Source organism: Propithecus coquereli, unplaced genomic scaffold, assembly GCF_000956105.1.
Source record: "Propithecus coquereli isolate 6110/MARCELLA unplaced genomic scaffold, Pcoq_1.0 Scaffold188, whole genome shotgun sequence".
In the NCBI taxonomy this organism is placed as follows: domain Eukaryota; kingdom Metazoa; phylum Chordata; class Mammalia; order Primates; family Indriidae; genus Propithecus; species Propithecus coquereli.
In genome coordinates, this window is record NW_012143634.1 from 4,797,605 (window position 1) to 4,815,779 (window position 18,175).

The 18,175-nt window shown below is 35.9% G+C and overlaps 1 protein-coding gene across 1 annotated transcript in view; it reads left to right on the plus strand.

Moving 5' to 3' along the window:
• Positions 1–18,175, plus strand: part of CASK (calcium/calmodulin-dependent serine protein kinase (MAGUK family)) — a 437,172-nt gene that overhangs the window by 395,275 nt on the left and 23,722 nt on the right. The window contains exons 16-19 of the mRNA XM_012642796.1: positions 2,751–2,836; positions 3,957–4,025; positions 8,181–8,216; positions 9,880–10,076. Of these exons, the coding sequence (XP_012498250.1) occupies positions 2,751–2,836; positions 3,957–4,025; positions 8,181–8,216; positions 9,880–10,076 (388 nt within the window). The remainder of the gene's footprint in view (positions 1–2,750; positions 2,837–3,956; positions 4,026–8,180; positions 8,217–9,879; positions 10,077–18,175) is intronic.

Here is an 18,175-nt window from a genome sequence, read left to right on the forward strand (position 1 = left end):
AAAAAAAAAAAAACATTTCCAAAGCTGAGTGTTTCATTTTTTAATGTACACTGACGATCTCTATCTTATAATGGATCGATCCATTAATATTTATTGTGATGATTTCTACCATCTGGCTTTTTAATTTATTTTTATTCCATTTTTTAATTGATCTTCTTGTTCATATTTCTGTTCCATTTTTCCCCCACTAGTAGTTTAGAATTTCTGCACCTTATTTCTATTCTTTTAGTGGTTTCCTTGAAATTTTATTATTCATATTTAACTTTGAATATACTAAAGTTACAGTATCTTAATCCCACTGCCGGACAATACAAAGACATTGGAACACTAAATTCTATCACACTCCTTCTGATTTATATGCTCTTCCTTTGCCCAGTGTTCTGGTTCTGTCCTATTTTAAATCCATAAATTTGAAATTAGTTTTAATATATATGGCCATTTTTGTTTGATTTGTATAAGTTTTTATGATTTCATTTGCTCACCATTCCTTCTTGCATCTCAGACCATCCTTTGGGGAGCATTGTTTGATATTGAGAAGGCTGATGTCACTACAATTTCCCTTGCTTTGTAGGTGATTTGTCCTTTCTGGATGTTTTAAGATCTTTGTCTTTAATGTTCTACAGTTTCACTATCTCTCAGCATGGACTTCTTTTTATTTATCCTATTCTTTCTGAATCTGTGCAATCATGTTTTCATCAATTCAAGAAAATTTGCCACCATATTCTTTCAAACATTGCCTCTTCTCCATCTCTCTATTCTCTCTTTCTGAACTCCAGTTAAATGTATTAGACATTTCCCCCATGTATCTTAATATCTTTTTCATATATTCTTTTTATTTTTTGTTTCCTTTTTTCCTTATTTCTCTGGCATATGTTCTAGATAATTTTTTGGTTATATCTTCCAGTTCACTTTAACTCTCTTCAGCCATATTTGAACTCCTGTTTAACTAATCCATTCATTAGCTTATATCACCAGTTATATATATATATTTTTATAAGTACTAGTCATTTGTTTTTATTTTTATTTTCAGACCTGTCTGCTCACACCCGACAGTCTCTTATTGCATGCTTATCCTTGCAACTGAGTTCTTTATTTTTTTCTAACATTTAACATGTAGCTATCTTATATTGTATATCTGACCATTCCAGAATTTATCATCCTTAAGGATCTAAATCTGTATGTGCTATTCCTGGTGACTCTCACACATATTAGCTTGCCTTATTATTTGTTTGGTGATCTTTGATTGTGAACTCTTTGCTTGTTCTAATCAGGGGAAGTCCTGTGGACCTAAACTGAGAACACTTGCCTCCAGAAAGGGTTTGTTCTTTGTTCTACCATTTGCCATGAGGTGCCCACTGATCTAGGTCTTGGCTCCCTGCAGGGTCCTAGGCTCAGCTTTCTAGCTTGCTATTGGCCCAGCACACAGACTCCAGCTAGCAGGCATTGCTACTCTGGCATTCACCCTTCCCACTAGTTCACCTCATCCTTAGTTTGCCACTGCACTGGATCCAGCTCATAGGGTCCTTTTGTATCGAGGGGAGAGTGGAGATGAAAGTGGGAAGGGTTCTTAGAGATTTGTACTCCTTTCGTGAGACGAGTAACACTTGAAGAGGTGTGCCGTAGGCAGGATATGATTGTGAGAAAGGCTCTGAGTGCCTAATCAGCCATGTTGGAAGCAAAAGTCACTCAATTTTTATTTCATTTTTTATTATGTTAATTTTTTGCAGTGAGGGGTCGGGTAGGGGACTATTATGTTAATTTTTAAACATACATAGAAAAAATAGTACAGTGAGTTCAAGTAGAGAGCATAGTGCAGTGATCACCCATGTACCCATAACCCACCTATAATTATCATTACTCATGGCCACACCAGTTTGTTCTCTATTTGCCCTACTACCCACGCCCCCAGATTATTCTGACACAAAACTCAGGCATTTTATCATTTTATTCATACATATCTTAGTATGTACCTCCAAAAGATACTGTGAGCTTTTTGTAATGAAGCCAGGCCAGTGTATAAACATGCTCACAATTTATAAATAAGGAATCAAAATTGTAAATAACATTCTGAACATTGGTTCTTGGTCACTTTTTCCAGTTGAAGTATTATGGGATGCTGAAATGCCTACCAAAGTATTATTAAAAGATTAAATTATGTTTAATGTAAGTTCAATGTTATGTAGATATCACAATTCTTGGAAAACTGACAACCTTTATATCATATTTGGTAAATAATAATAATAGCAGCAAACAATGACATGGTGCTCAGCATGTGCCAAGAACACGTGTGCCTTCTACATGTATTACATTCATTTAGTCCTCAAAACGATCCTATGAGATGAGTATCATTTTATAAATGTGAAAACTGAGGCATGGAGAGTTTCAGTAACTTACCCAAGATTTTATAGCTAGTGAATGAGAAAGCTAGGATTTGAACCCAGACAGTCTGGACTGAACCCAGAAGCCATACTTTTAAACCACTGTACATACCACCTCTCTCAGAAAAATAAACAGATTTCCATGGCCATCCATCAAAACTCTGCCTTCCACAAGTAGATATATCTGTTTTGGCAAGTTTACTATATCAGTTATTTAATAAATAATTCTGCTGCAGGCAAACTTGCACCTGTTTCTGAAATATTGGCCTTCAATATTCAACTTAATTTTAAAAAATTACATTCCTGCCTCTGCATTTTATTACTATAAAAGCACATATCATTTCATGCTTATCATTTTGTGTAATTTCTCAGGCACACTTCATGTTGGCGATGAAATTCGAGAAATCAATGGCATCAGTGTGGCTAACCAAACTGTGGAACAGCTACAAAAAATGCTTGTAAGTAAATGAAAGTTTTTCTTTTTCTAAAATTGACTTTTAGTTTGTTAGCTAGGTTTTTTTTTACACACAAAGGAGGGGTATTCTTTTGTAATCAGAGTATTTCTCGTTCTGTAATTCGTGTGGACTTGAATTTACACAACATTCATAAAACTGATAACTAGGAAAATGTTTATATGGAATGGATTTTAGAAACATTTTGCCTGTCTTTAGCAGTATGGGCTCTAACACTCTCCTTCCATTCTTTACCTCCTGTGTCTTACTGAGCAGATGGTTAAAGAAAACCTTCTCAGTGTGTGTACATGGGAACTGGTCTCTCACTGACCTCAACTCGCCTGACATCAGCAATGTCAGAAACCCCTTTCCTGTTTAGCTGAGTCATAGCCAGCTGTAGTGGATTTCTCTACAGCACAGAGGGGAAGAAAGTCACCGTAAACCAGGCCATTTTTGACCATACATATCTAACATCTGTGTTAGCTATTAGATTAGATATTAGATATTAGATTAAACCCAAATTAGACTTTGGGTTTAAAAAAAAGCAAAACGATAGACCTTTGCCTATGTTCATTGTCATAGCGAGCAGAGGAAGTGTTTTGGAACTTGGGTCCCTCATCCCACTACAGTGTGGCAGCTCTCATATTATGAATGCCTATTAAGTATGCAGTAAGCACCACAGACTCACTACAATAAAAATAAAGCGAAAATTAATAAGTAAAAAGCAATTTTTGTGGAATGGACCATTATAATATAGCATACTAAATATAATTTTTATGTAATTACTTAGTCTATTATCTAGTTCAATTTATATTTACTTTCGAAAGGCATGTCACTTAGAGAGTTCTGTATTCATGTCTATAAAAAGGTAGTATCGGAGGTCCGTGAGACCACTGCTTTATCAACAGGGCAATCAGCCTTGACTTTGCTGGGCTTTTCCCAGAAAATTCCTCTACTGTAAACCTAGACCGCTCAGTTGCCTGCTGTATAACTTAAGTTTCATTTTAGGGCTGTGTACTCTCAGATGGCTTGCACTAACTACCCCCACGCTTTGAGTGGTTCCCTACATGGTTTTAAGTGCAACGTCGGTTTGTAAGAGAACTCTCCGTTTTTTTTTTTCCTCCAGAGGGAAATGCGGGGGAGTATTACCTTCAAGATCGTGCCAAGTTACCGCACTCAGTCTTCGTCCTGTGAGGTAATGAGGCTAACAAACCACCCCCATCTCCTCTGAGTTCTTAACTAACTGTCTGCTGATGGCTGAATGTTTTGCTTTCTGGGAAATTGTTTCTGCCTGTGCTGTTAGATCACTGCACACCAATTTTACAACAAAGATAACGGAACAGAGTAGGTCCCATCCACCTACTCAGCCCTGCTTCCATGTGGATCTCCTTAGCACTTGAGCTTTTTGCAGGCTGAAATCTAAGCAAAATATAGAGAAGCTACAAACAATGACATAAGGATTAATTTTTTTAAAAAAAGACTCTCTGAGGGGAAAATAATAAAGATCATAATTGCAATAATATTTCCAGGAAGTACATTCACTTCTCTTATTAAGAAATCACACAGATAGTTCTTCTTTCCAAGAATCTCAGAAGTGATCTATTCCTATTGAGATAGAGTTCATTCAAGTAATTGTGACAGGTATCTAGATGGATATTAAGTCTGTGATGAATTGATAATTGACTTTACTAGAGGGATATAGGCTTTTGCAACCTTTTGTAAAATTGTTTAAATTTGGAAATGTTATGTAATTTGTAAACAAGTAAGTTTTCTAGAGTAATACAACCCCAAAGTTTCCTTCTTAAAATAGTTTTGTCCTATAGAAATTGTAGTTCTTCCAACCTATACTATTCAGTTTTATGTTGGTTATTAAATGAGATTCAAAAATCTATTCTTTTTATATTAGAAATATAAACTGGCATAAATGGTATCATTATTTGGTCATTGCACATTCAGCTTGAGTACTGCTTATTAAAGCTTGTTCTTTCATGTGTATCTTCAAAGTACGTGTACATCAATATGAAGTACACATTTCCTAAAGTTAATTTTTAAGACTGATGGGTAATTTACTGGATTTGTACTTAGAAGAGTTTGAGGGAGAAATTGTAATACTTCTTCCGGTCTCCATTGATGCTATAAATTTCACAAGAAAAATCAGAGGCTTCATATTTTTTTTCTAAACCTATTCAAGACATGTATAAGAATTTGTAGTTTTGTCAAGTATATTTTTAGTGAGCTGTAACAATTGGGATTTCCGTTATATCGGGCCTTGAGCTCCTCTTGGTGGCTTTTTATGGAACTTCAATTGATAGCATATTTCAAAAGAAAATACAGAACTGCTTCTGCTCCAGGATTCAAATAATTGAAATTTGTTACCTAGAGCACGAACCTTTCTGGGAAAGAGAATGTCACGTGTACATTTTATGTAAATAATTTTAATATTCTAAAAATCACAGATGTTCCTTATATCATTTCTTATCTGTGGAAGAAATTTAGTCAGTACAATTGATTTTTGTCTTTTTGGCTAACTAACCAAAAGATACTGTTAGTTATTGATATAACATAGGTATCTCTTTTGTTTTTTAAGTAGTTGAATTAGTTTTGGGGTGGAACCAGTATTATACATGTGAATTCTATACTCTCGAGTAAGAAGAGCCCCCTCCCCTTACCTTCTTCACCTTTGAATAGTAAAAAATAATGATGCTCCCCTCCTAGCTCCATGTAACCTTTTGATCCTCCTGTGCCCTGGCAGAATTCAAGCATATGGTTGGACTCTTTCCAGCCAGGGCAATGCTTTCCAAAGAAAGACTCTCTGGCCACCTGCATTTGCATTCCCCAGGCCCTTGGTAAAAGAGTGGACCCCTCTGCCCCTCACCATGGCCCTACTGACTCGAGTCTCCGAGGGTGGCACCTGGAGATTAATCTTGCTTACTAACATTTGAGAACACTCCTCTAAGGGATCCCATCACCTTTAAGGCTAACAAGTTTCAGAAATTTTCTTTGAATCATCTAGAATGAACAAATGTCTTTTGAGCACATTTCAAAGGCTTAAAAGAACTCTACTAAAGCAAAAATTGGAAAATACTTATTTTCTTCCTCTCCTTATTCTTATTGGTAAAGTTGATTTGGACACTAAGGGAATGGAACCTGGAAAAGACTGTGTGTAGAATAGTAGAAAGAGTGCGATCCAGGAGTGTGGATATAGAGAGAGTGGCTGTGGCTCCTGAGATCTTTGCCAGAAGTGTAATATTGTTATAGGCTGGGGATTTTCGTTTTAATCAATCTGCTAAAATGATCTTAAGAAACAAAGAATTATTCTCTAATATATATCTCTCTTACCCTTATTAGTAATATTTATTCTAGAAAGATTCTAAGGTGATTACAACATGTGAAGTCTTTTTCTTAGGTTCATTTCTCTTCAAATTGAGTCATTCAGCAATTCTTGACACTGAGGTACCTAATATTAAATACTTTTCAAAGCTAATCTTTAATAAAAATTAAGCAGCTGGGATCTTTGGCACAATAATTTTATAGTAATATTTGTCATCTTATGATACTTGATAGGGTTTTAATATCAAGGCACTCTTCTGGGTCTCATGAAAAGAAAGCAAAGGTTATAGAATGTTAGGGACAGTAAAGAAATGATTAATGAATGGCACAGTCATCACAGTACGTGAATCTTCAAATTGCAAAATTTTTTTCATACTTCTGTGAAATCATGCAAGTAAGTCAGAATGGCACCTTTACAGCTCAAACCTCAAAGGAAATGGTTTCAGACTGTGGTTGTAACTGTTGATGTAAATATCTCTGTGTTTCTGTGCTGGTGTTCTGTGTTAATGAACCTTGTGTCTTATTTCAGAGAGATTCCCCCTCCACTTCCAGACAGTCCCCAGCTAATGGTCATAGCAGCACTAACAATTCTGTTTCGGTAAGAACTCTAGCTCCACACAGCCAAGTGTGACAATTTTGTTGGTGCTCACCTGCCATGAGTGTTCTAGTTACATGTGTTCAGTGGAAATACTGTCTTCTGCCGATATACAAGGCTACTACAGCTACAATGCAGTATACTCCTGGAAAATCTTTTTCAACATTTCCTTCTCATTAAAACCCCTTTAATTAGTTAAATCTGAAGAAATATAGTTCAAGACTGCTTTGGTCGTTCCAAAAATATTTCTATACCACCCAACTAGTATGTATGACTTTGCTTAAACCTATGCAAAGGTTGTAAATGGAAATTTGTTTAAATTTCTAAATATTTTCTTTAATTTGAGAAAGATAAAGAAATGTAAGGATTTTGCAGAGTAGGCATTTGGGTATTCTTGGGCTTTGTAGTTTTCTATTGAGTGATATCAGCAACGTGTTTTAGTTTCCGCTATCTAAGTTTACGAATTGGTGTGCCCTCTGTTATTGTGGTACGTGCACATATTTTTGTGAATTATAAGCCTTGCCTGGATATGAAAAGCAAAAGGAACTGGCTTCAAACTGCACTTAAGCCACGCTGTTATCACATCTTTAACACAAAGTACTTAATATATTTGACTTAAACTTGGAATTTTACATTTTTTCAGAACTACTCATTTTGGAATATAGAAAGAATTGTTTTTAATTTATTTAAACAAATGGAAGCACTTATAGGTGCAGGTTTGCAATATTTTGGGGTAACCAAATCTTCTCTAAGTTGCTGTTACTGCTGTTCATCACTCAGTTGAAATTATTGAGAGTTCTAATAATGCAGCAGTATTCATATTCCTCTATCCTGACTTCATTTGCCCTTTAAGAATCTATCAACTTTTTTATCAGGTAAAATTGTAATAATTTAGAGATCATCTCAAATGGAATGATATTCTATTAGTAAGAGAAATTATGGAAGAAAATTGTCTATGATTTTATTTTCAACTTTAAAATAGGCTACCAAAGGAATTCATTTGTAACAGTTAACAATTAATACTTTTAAGATGGTGAAAAGCCATATAGCCATTGAGTTTTTCAAAATCTAAATGGTTACAGTGCCTAAGTTGAAAAGGGCAACAGCTCTTTTTATTTTGGGGTGTTTTTTTTAATAGGCTATTTCACATGCAGTGGCTTTTGTGTTGAAGATGCTGAGTTGTTTCTTAAGAACACATTTTCTCTCTGCTTAAACTTACCTGCTTTCTTCAGCTTGCTGCTAAATGGCCTGGGTTTGATTTTTTGGATAACTCAACATTTCTGAGAAATGGAATAATGTATATTATCTCTTTACAACTTAAATCTAGCTCATTTTTTTAACCATATTGTAACAGAACACACAAATTACCTTGTACTCTTGAAAAGTAAATGAAAATTTTTCTCCTGGGTTGGCTTTATTCTGCAGGACTTGCCATCAACTACCCAACCAAAAGGACGACAGGTGAATAGATATCCTCTCTAGAAACTTCTCTAAACTGAGCTGCTAATAGCCAAGCCTTTATTAACCCTTTCCATCCCATAATGTCTGCATTTTGGACCATAACATTTGAGCATTGAGAGCTTGTACCATTTCATTTTAACACATTACACATGACTAATACTCTATAAAGATTTTTTTCCTCACATCTTTGTAGCTGTGATGGTTATTGTAATTTCAACCTGATAATTTTGTGTTGATGGTTAAGAATTCAGCCTTCAGAGGTCTTATGGGTGGAAAAGAATTTTAAAGGTTACAAAATTCTTAGAATTCTAAGAATAACTGAAAAGTACATGTTGATGAACATTTTTAAGCAATAATTTTCTGAAGTTGAAAGCTTTTTCTTCAATTTGTATTTGCGTGTCTATTTCTAAAAGCCATTTGCAATGAAAAATAAGAAAAAAAACATAAATATCTTGGCTTTATCTCCCGATGTGCCTATATTAGTTCAAACATGAAAAGTTAAGTGCTGCCTAACACTAACAAGTAACTTTCAGATTGCCAGCACTTTAAAGATATAGATTTTAGGTCCAAATGCAGAGACTTGTTAATTTTATAGGCTGGATTGCTGAAAATAAACAGAAAAATCACACAATGGTTCCAAAGCCTTCAGGTTGGTTTTACAGTGACTTAAACATTAATATTTAAATTTAATTTCAAGAGATAGAATTTTTATGAGATTTTATCCTGAAATGTAGTATTAAAAAGTAATCATATTTAGAGTTAAGATTTGCATAAGTTAGCACCTGATAGAATTCACCCATAGTTTAGTCTTAAGACTGCATGATTGATGCAACATTGGATATACAGTATCTTATTTTAAAGCATTTAGAAATCTAGTAATTCATAAAATGTTTCTATGATAACCCTTTGTATGCTAATCAGTTTCTTAAGTAAATTCACATATCATAAAACTCAGAGCCTTGAACTATGCATGTCTTCAAGCTCTGTGCTGATTTCAAGTATTACATTGGCAAAGCTAGAGTTCAAATTTATTTTTATTCTCTCAGAAGAATAAAATACAAATATAACACCTAAATCCTTTTTTAAAAATAAAACTATTTTTTAAAACTTTTTTATAAAATTGTTTGAGTTACATTTAAGTTTATCAGCAGTGTGTAGACACGCTGCCAGTTGTCATGTAAAGGCATTTTACAGCAAGATACCAACCCAGAGTTCTTGCTAATTTTATATTGTGTGTTGCTTTGGGGTTAAAACCTAGCCTGACTGCTAGGATTTATGGCTTAAGGGCTGCCACATGGTCATGCCAACTTAGCTGTAACACCAACATAACCAGTGCAAGTTTAAAAAATCATAGGCATACTTTTCTATAATTATAGGCCTATTCTGTTATAATAAAGGCATAAATTACATCCATATTTTTATCAAATAAGTATTTCAAGTGTTCCTTCCAAATAAAAACAGCAAACTTTTAAACCTGTATACATCAAAATATTGTTTCTAGTGGTAGAAGTTTTTTGTGTCATATTTCCACGCATCGTTTTCTGCTTTCACCATCTGATGTCCTGTTTGTATTTTAAGTGTTGGTGTGTGGTTGTTTAATTAAAGCTAACTGTTTTCTTTCACATCACTATGGCATCCTTTCTTACAAACTCCTGTTTTATAGATCTATGTAAGAGCACAATTTGAATATGATCCAGCCAAGGATGACCTCATCCCCTGCAAAGAAGCTGGCATTCGATTCAGAGTTGGTGACATCATCCAGATTATCAGTAAGGATGATCACAATTGGTGGCAGGGTAAACTGGAAAACTCCAAAAATGGAACTGCAGGTCTCATTCCTTCTCCTGAACTTCAGGAATGGTATGTTTTTGTTGTATTGCTTTGTTTTATAATAAAAACGAAGCCTTGCCTATCCATTTTTCAACTTTATATTATTTTATAGTACAAAACCTATTTGATATATTCAAACACGTTTTGCTGTAGTAGCCAAACAAAATTCAAATTAGTCATCCAAGAACTATAAATCCTCAGCATCTAGTGAGATCCTAGTTACAGAGTCAGGGCTTCGTTTTACGTAAAGGGAAGAAAGGCCTGGAGAGAGGTTGAGTGACTAGCCTTGGGTCAAATCATGGTCTCACAGCAGAGCCCTCCATTTCTATATGACGTTGCAATTCTCTGAGAATGGCATTGTTAAATAACATACCTTTTCCTTGCCCCACTACGTGTTTTCATGCCCATCCCACTGCATCACCAGCAAAAAACTTGGATGCCATGATTCAGTGTCACTCAGGATATCTGAAGATAAAATGTGTTTCACCATTAGAAGAAAAGGGCAGTCAGAAGCTTCATTCTTTACCTTTCTTCCTTTAAAAATACCTTTTCTGCTAGGAAGTTTAATCTCTGAAAACAGGCTGAAGTCAGACAGGGACTTTAGGCAATATTTTAACTGAGAGAAAAGGAGTCACAGATCACTTTATTTTGATAAAAATCTATGGCTGCTATGATTGTTACAATTTGCTTTAGTCGAACTATTAATATTTTTCATAAAATGTTGATGGTCTACCTTTGTTAGTATTAATACTTGGGCAATATACTAGAGTATATCTAGTACAAAATAGATTAACTTAATGTCTGAGTTTTGTTTCATGTAACAAAAAATAACAACCATTAGGCATTCTGCCAGTTCCCCCTGCCAAATACTTGAGCCCACCTAAAAGAGACCAAAGACATTGAGTCCATAGACATTTCTAACTTCTTTTTCACCCATTTTTCTCCCTAATTAAGAGGTTTCTCAGTTAATCTCTTTGGCTTGATGACCACTTTCAGTTATCCCATGTTTCTCAAAAATATTCATAAATTTAGAATATTGGAGCTGATGAGGACTTCAGACACCATCATTTTACACATAAGGAAACACGAGCCCAGACAGAGAAGCAGCAGCCTTCCATCTGGCATTGTCTTTCAGTCTGATCTTCAAGAAGCAGTTTAAGCATAAGCAGGAGGAAAGCAATTTCTAAGTCTTTTTAATGATGATACCATTGTGCTATTACTGATATTTACATTTTACAAAATGTCATCTTGAATGTTGCCATGTGAGCATTTATTTATTTTTTTTTTTTTTGAGACAGAGTCTCACTCTCTTGCCTGGGGCGAGTGCCGTGGCCTCAGCCTAGCTCGCAGCAACCTCAAACTCCTGGGCTCAAGCAATCCTACTGTCTCAGCCTCCCAAGTAGCTGGGACTACAGGCATGCGCCACCATGCCCGGCTAATTTTTTCTGTATATATTTTTAGCTGTCCAATTAATTTCTTTCTATTTTTGGTAGAGATGGGGTCTTGCTCTTGTTCAGGCTGGTCTCAAACTCCTGAGCTCAAACAATCCGCCCACCTCGGCCTCCCAGAGTACTAGGATTACAGGCGTGAGCCACCGCGCCCGGCCATGAGCATTTATTGAAAATAATTATGTATTATAGATTCCAGACATCTCCCTAGTCGAATCATCTATATAAATCATTTTCACTCATATCTAGAACTCTGAATCCTCTGGAGGAATCCTAAGAAATGGCAGTGCAAAAAGTAAATTTATTTCCTGTTTCCTGTAATGGTAGACTAGGTTATTTGGATCAATCCTCCGGCTGAAAAAATGAAAAGTGCTGCAGAAAATACGGGTTTTAAAATGACCTTGAAAGCATTGAAGACCTGAAAAGATATTAGGCAGCTCAGTGACCAATTTTTATATGAAAGCCTTTGATCAGAGCGATAAATAGAATATTATAGTATCAAATTGGCCCATTTTGCTAGGAGGGCATTTGTTATTACTGAATGCTTCTGTGCCAGAGGACCAAAGTTAAGATCTAAAGCCTGTACAAGTTGGAGAATCTGTTAGGAGACCCTCCTCATTGTTAGGAGTGCAAAAGGAGAGCCCTCCAAGTTAAGAAGAAGCCAATAAGCATGCCCTTGCTCCCCTTCAACACCAGGGAACTGTAGACAAAGCTGCCTTGTCACTGAGCAAAGCAAAATACCAGAGGAACGGGAGCACAAACTTCCCCTGAAGAAATTACGGCCACCAGTCCACCTCAAATGGATTTGTACCCACGTACACATAGCTTGAGGCAGCCAGGGAAACTCAAGCCATACATTCAATTTGAAGTGTCCCCTTGTTTACTAATAGTTCCAGATATCTGGTATAAACTGTTAACTAAAAAAAGTTAACAAGGTTTATACTTTGGAAAAAAGAGAGCTTTATTTCTCATAAAGGATAGCAGCCTGTTGGGTGGCCATTCCAGCAGGTTGGGAAGCAGAGCCTTGGCGTCAAGCCAGGCACATGTGCTTCAAAGAAGAGACGAAAGGGAACAAGATTTTATACTGAGCAGGGTAGTCAAATATACATATTCAACAAGCTATAGGAGGGGTCATGAATATTTATGAACAGAAATCATACGCATGTAGTTGTGCTTTTACGCACCCATCCTGTCATGCTGAGAACTCAGTTTTAAGGTGTTTCTGGGGTCCCCTTGGCCGAGAGGGGTCCGTTCAGTTAGCAGAGGGCTTAGGATTTCATTTTTAGTTCACAAAACAAGAAGAAAGTCTCTGAAGAACACTTTTATCCTAACCCCTATAACCTCATCCTAACCCCCTACACAAACATTTTCCAGGGCAGTGACCAGCAAGTCAAAATCACCAGGCTTACAAGGAAAATAAGTGAGACTTGACAGAAACGACAGCAGAAACAAACCCAAACCCACTACATACATTGGAATTAAGAGAGAAAGATTTTAAAACTGGCTCACCAGATTTAAAAAAAATAAATAATAAGCTTGTAAAATATCTTCAGGGAGCAGAAAAGTTTTTAAAATGGCATAGCAGATTTGAAAAAGAACCAAACGCAGTAGTAAAATTAAAATCTCAGTGGTCATACACCTATTAGAACAGCTAAAACTTTTTTAAAAGTTTCAGCAGTGAGTAAATAGGTAAACAGATTCTGGTACATCCATACAATGGAATGCCACTCAGCAATAAAAAGGAACAAACTATTGATATATGCAACAGTATAGATGAAGCTCAAAATTATTATGCTGAGTGAAAGAAGCCAGGCAAAGAAGAGAACATACTATATGATTTCATGTATATAAACTTCCAGAAAATGCAAACTAATCCATAGTAACAGTGGTTGCCTGGGGAGAGGGGTGGAGGAAGGAAGGGATTACAGAGGGGCATGAAGGAACTACAGGACTAATTAAAATAGTTTTCTTGATTGTAGTGATAATTTCATGGGATATATACCTGTGTCAAACTGATAAAATTGTATAACTTAAATGTGTTCAGTTTATTTTCAAAAAAGATTGAACTATTACAATAAAGTTGCAAAAAGTATAGAAGGAGAAAGGGATTCTAATTGGGATGATGAGGAAGAGGCCCACTGGGCAGTATGTCCCTCAACACCTGAGTAGAACTTTGGGGGCATAGGAAGCCATTCCTGGCTGAGGGGAAAGATCAATTTCCCTTTGTTGGGAAACTAAACTGGTCTCTAGAATGTCAGTGAACATACAATACTGACAAGAAAGATTTGAAACAATACTATCAGCCAGACCTGAAAGCTTTGTTCAAATGTATTGCTACCAAGTCACATTTTTCAAACCCTCTAGATGGGAAATCAATGTTTTTGGACCCAGATGCCTTACTGTAGACACATTAATCTAGTCCTTTGACATATTTTGGAGACCTAAATCTATCATCCCTTGTCTACAAGATCCTCACCCAGGTCATCAATAAAATGTTAAACATGTATTTGAAATTTCCCTCCAGGTTGACCTTAACCCTAATGTGGTTTCTGTGCACTTACTGAGCCAAAAGAAATAACATGTATGTTCTGAGTGGCTGGTAAAAATCAGTTTCATTCCTCTATCATCACACTGCACGTGACCACACCACAAATTTTTACTGAGAACTTGTTATTTTTATATTTTAAGCTTAAAAACATTTATTATAAGATACTCTGTACATTGTAATATAAGCTTCACCAGGGCAGGATTTTGTCTCTTTTAACCTGTCAAAAAATTCCTCAGGGCCGGGCGCGGTGGCTCACACCTGTAATCCTAGCTCTCTGGGATGCTGAGGCGGGCGGATTGTTTGAGCTCAGGAGTTCAAAACCAGCCTGAGCAAGAGCGAGACCCCGTCTCTACTAAAAATAGAAAGAAATTAATTGGACAACTAAAAATATATAGAAAAAATTAGCCGGGCATGGTGGCGCGTGCCTGTAGTCCCAGCTACTCGGGAGGCTGAGGCAAGAGGATCACTTGAGCCCAGGAGTTTGAGGTTGCTGTGAGCTAGGCTGACGCCATGGCACTCTAGCCCGGGCAACACAGTGAGACTCTGTCTCAAAAAAAAAAAAAAAAATTCCTCAGTTCTTTCTATGTTTCCAAAGATCCTATGCCTCATAGAAGGTGTAGTTCTGACTAACAACACATATTGACTTGTACCAGAAGAATTCCCAAAGCAAAGCCATTATCAGCCTCCTCTATATACCACCTAGGTAATATATGGAGATTGACTTTGATGCTGTCATTGAGAGTTCACAGTATTTTCCAATAAATATTATAATATAATATCTTCCCCCAAACAAAAATAAATAAATAAATACCTCAATGAACAAAAGAGGGTAAGAGACATGGAAGACAATCTCTTTAAGAAAATAGAAAATAATACTTCCCAATTCATTTTATGATGCCAGCATTACCCTGATACCAAAATTAAGTAAAGGCAATTCAAGAAAAGCAAACTACATACCAATATCCATCATGAACATATTAAAAGATGTAAAAATCCTCAGCAAAATATTAGCAAATTGAACCCAGCAATGTATAAAAAAGATAATACATCATGACCCAGTGGAGTTTGTACTGGGAATGCGTAACTGATTCAACATTTGAAAACGAATCAATCTGATCTACCATATTAACAGGCTAAAGAAGAAAATCCACATGATCATATCAATAGATGCAGAAAAAGCATTTGGTAAAATTCAACATCCAATCATGATTAAAACTCTCACAAACTATGAATTTAAGGGGACTTCCTTAACCTGATAAAGGACATCTACAGCAAGCATACAATGAACCTTATTGGAAAGGGAAAAAATTTTCAAATAATATGATTTTATGTGTAGAAATTCAAAGGAATCTGTAGATAACCAATTAGATTTAATAGCAAGGTTTAGCAAGATTGCTGATAGAAAATCAATATACAAAAGTCAATTATATTTCTATTTACCAGCCACAAACAGAAAATAAAACTTTTAAAAGACAACATACATAACACCACCCACAGAACCACAATACTGCAAGATATTCTTGCAAAAAAAAAAATAGAACCTGAATCTGATTGGGCCTCCAGATTAATTACCTACTGGCAGGAAATGCAAAGGACAGAGGGGTATGCCGAAGATACCATAGATTGTACCTACGGAAACTACAGGACATACTACCAGTTTCTACAACAAATAACTTGCAAGAATAGAGAGAGAGAGGAAAAGAGAGAGAATGTATATATTTCAAGGAGATTTAAGATTATTTAAGGAGGAAATGATACACTCTTGGATTTGTTCCAAGATAATCTAGGGATGGGTAAGGTATAAATAAAATAAGCTATGAGTAATAATTATCAAAGCTGGGTTGTAGCTACCTGGAGTTCATTATACTATATTCTTGTATATGTTTGAAATTTTTATTATTAAAAAGTTTTTTTAAATACCATTTACAAAATTTTTTGTTTTAAATCAACAACCTAGGAATAAATCTAACAAAGATGTTCAAGACATTTACAGGATAAATTATAAAATTTAGCCAGTGGCATGTGCCTGTAGTCCCAGCTACTAGGGTGGCTGAAGCGGGAGGATTGCTTGAGCCAGGAGTTGGAGGCCAGCCTGGGCAACCTAGCAAGACCCTGTCTCTAAAGAAACAAAATAATTAATTTTTAAAAATGTATTGAAACATTTCAAAAGACATATTAAGTAACTGTAGAGACATACTATGTTCAAGAACTGGAAGACTCAGTATTGTAGAGATGTCTGTTCCTCCCAGATTGATTTCATAGATTCAATGCAATCTCAACCAAAATCCCAACAGTTTTGAAATTTACAAGCTAATGTTTTTTAAAGTTTACATGGAAATGCACAAGCCAGGAATAGCCAGGATGCTCTTGAAGAACAAGGAAGGATGTGTTGCTCCACCAGATACCAAGACATTATAAAACTACAATAGTTAAGATAATAAGATATGGGTTTAGAGATGCTCAAATAGACCACTAAAGAGAATAGAGAACCTAAAAACATTCCCATACATAAATAGATGCTTGATATATGACAGAAATAGCACTGCATAGCAGTGAGGAATGGACAGGCTTTTTAATAAGTCAAACTGGGACAATCGGGTATCCATTAGGAGGAAAAAAAGAAAAAGAACAGGACCCCTACCTCACACCATAAGCAAAAATCAGTTCCAGTGCATTAAAAACCAAAATGTGAAAGACAAAACTATAAGCTTTGAGAAGGTAATATTGGAGAATATCTTCTGGGACAAGGAATTTTTTTGTTTGTTTTTTGTTTTTAAGACAGAGTCTCCCTCTGTCACCCTGGGTAGAGTGCAGTGGCATCATCATAGCTCACTGCAACCTCAAACTCCTGGGCTCAAGGAATCCTCCTGCCTCAGCCTCCCAAGTAGCTGGGACTACAGGTGTGCACCACCACACACAGACAAATTTTTCTATTTTTGATAGAGACAGGGGCTCTCTCTTGCTCAGGCTGGTCTTAAACTCCTGACCTCAAGTGATCTCACTCCTCGGCCTCCCAGAGTGCTAGGATTAGAGGAATGAGCCACCACACCCAGCCAAGGATGTATTTTTTATGATATCAAAATACTTCCCATTAAAAAAAAGATTGATAAATTTAACTAAATTAAAACTAATTTTATGTTCATCAAAAGATAACATAAAAAAGTTAAAAGGCAAGCCACAGAGTAGAAGAATGTAACTGCAATACATATAATCAACAAAGGTATAATATCTAGACTATATAAAGAATTTTCACAAATCAATGAGAAAGAAACAACTGTAGGAGGATGGTCAAAAGACTTGAACAGACACTTTACAAAAGAGGAAATCCAATGGCCAATAAACATATGAAAAAATGCTCAATCTCATTAGTAATCGGTGAAATGTAAACTAAAAACACAGTGGTATTCCATTACTTATCCATCATGATGGCTAAAATTAAAGACCACTAATACCAAGTGTTAGCAAGGAAGTAGAAAAATAGGAACTGTCTTACAATGCTGGTGAGAGTATAAATCAGTACAACCTTGTCAGAAAATAACTTCACATTTACAATAACACCATATGGCATTCTGATGGTGATTTTGGACTCTCCTTATATTTGACTCACTTGGGGACCCATGGTTGGCCCCCACAAGCAAAATTATTAAGAGAGCAAAATCTTCTGTGACAGTATCCTGAAACCAAGTATTTACTTAGATTAAACCTAAAGGAGTTTAATTTTTTTTTAAAAGATGGGATCTTGCTGTGTTGCCCAAGGTGGCCTCAAACTCCTGGGTTCAAGCAATTCTCCTGCCTCAGCCTCCTCAGTAGGTGGTACTACAGGTGCGTGCCACTATGCTGAGCTAGAGAGCAACATTATCTCTGCTTATGTTACCAATGCTGGATACTATAATCAAGTAGAACAAAATTATAATTGTCCGATTGTGATTATAACTGAATTTAATCATAGCACACTCTTTCTATCTTAGACTAGAATCGCCATGTAGTAATAGTACCATTTGTTAAGCATCTACTGTGTGCCTGGTCCGATTTACATTTTTTGTTCTAATCCTTTACAACAGCCATCCAAGAGGCTCTGAGATGTTAAAGGCCTCGCTGATAGAATGTTCTATCTAAGATCATGGACTCTGATG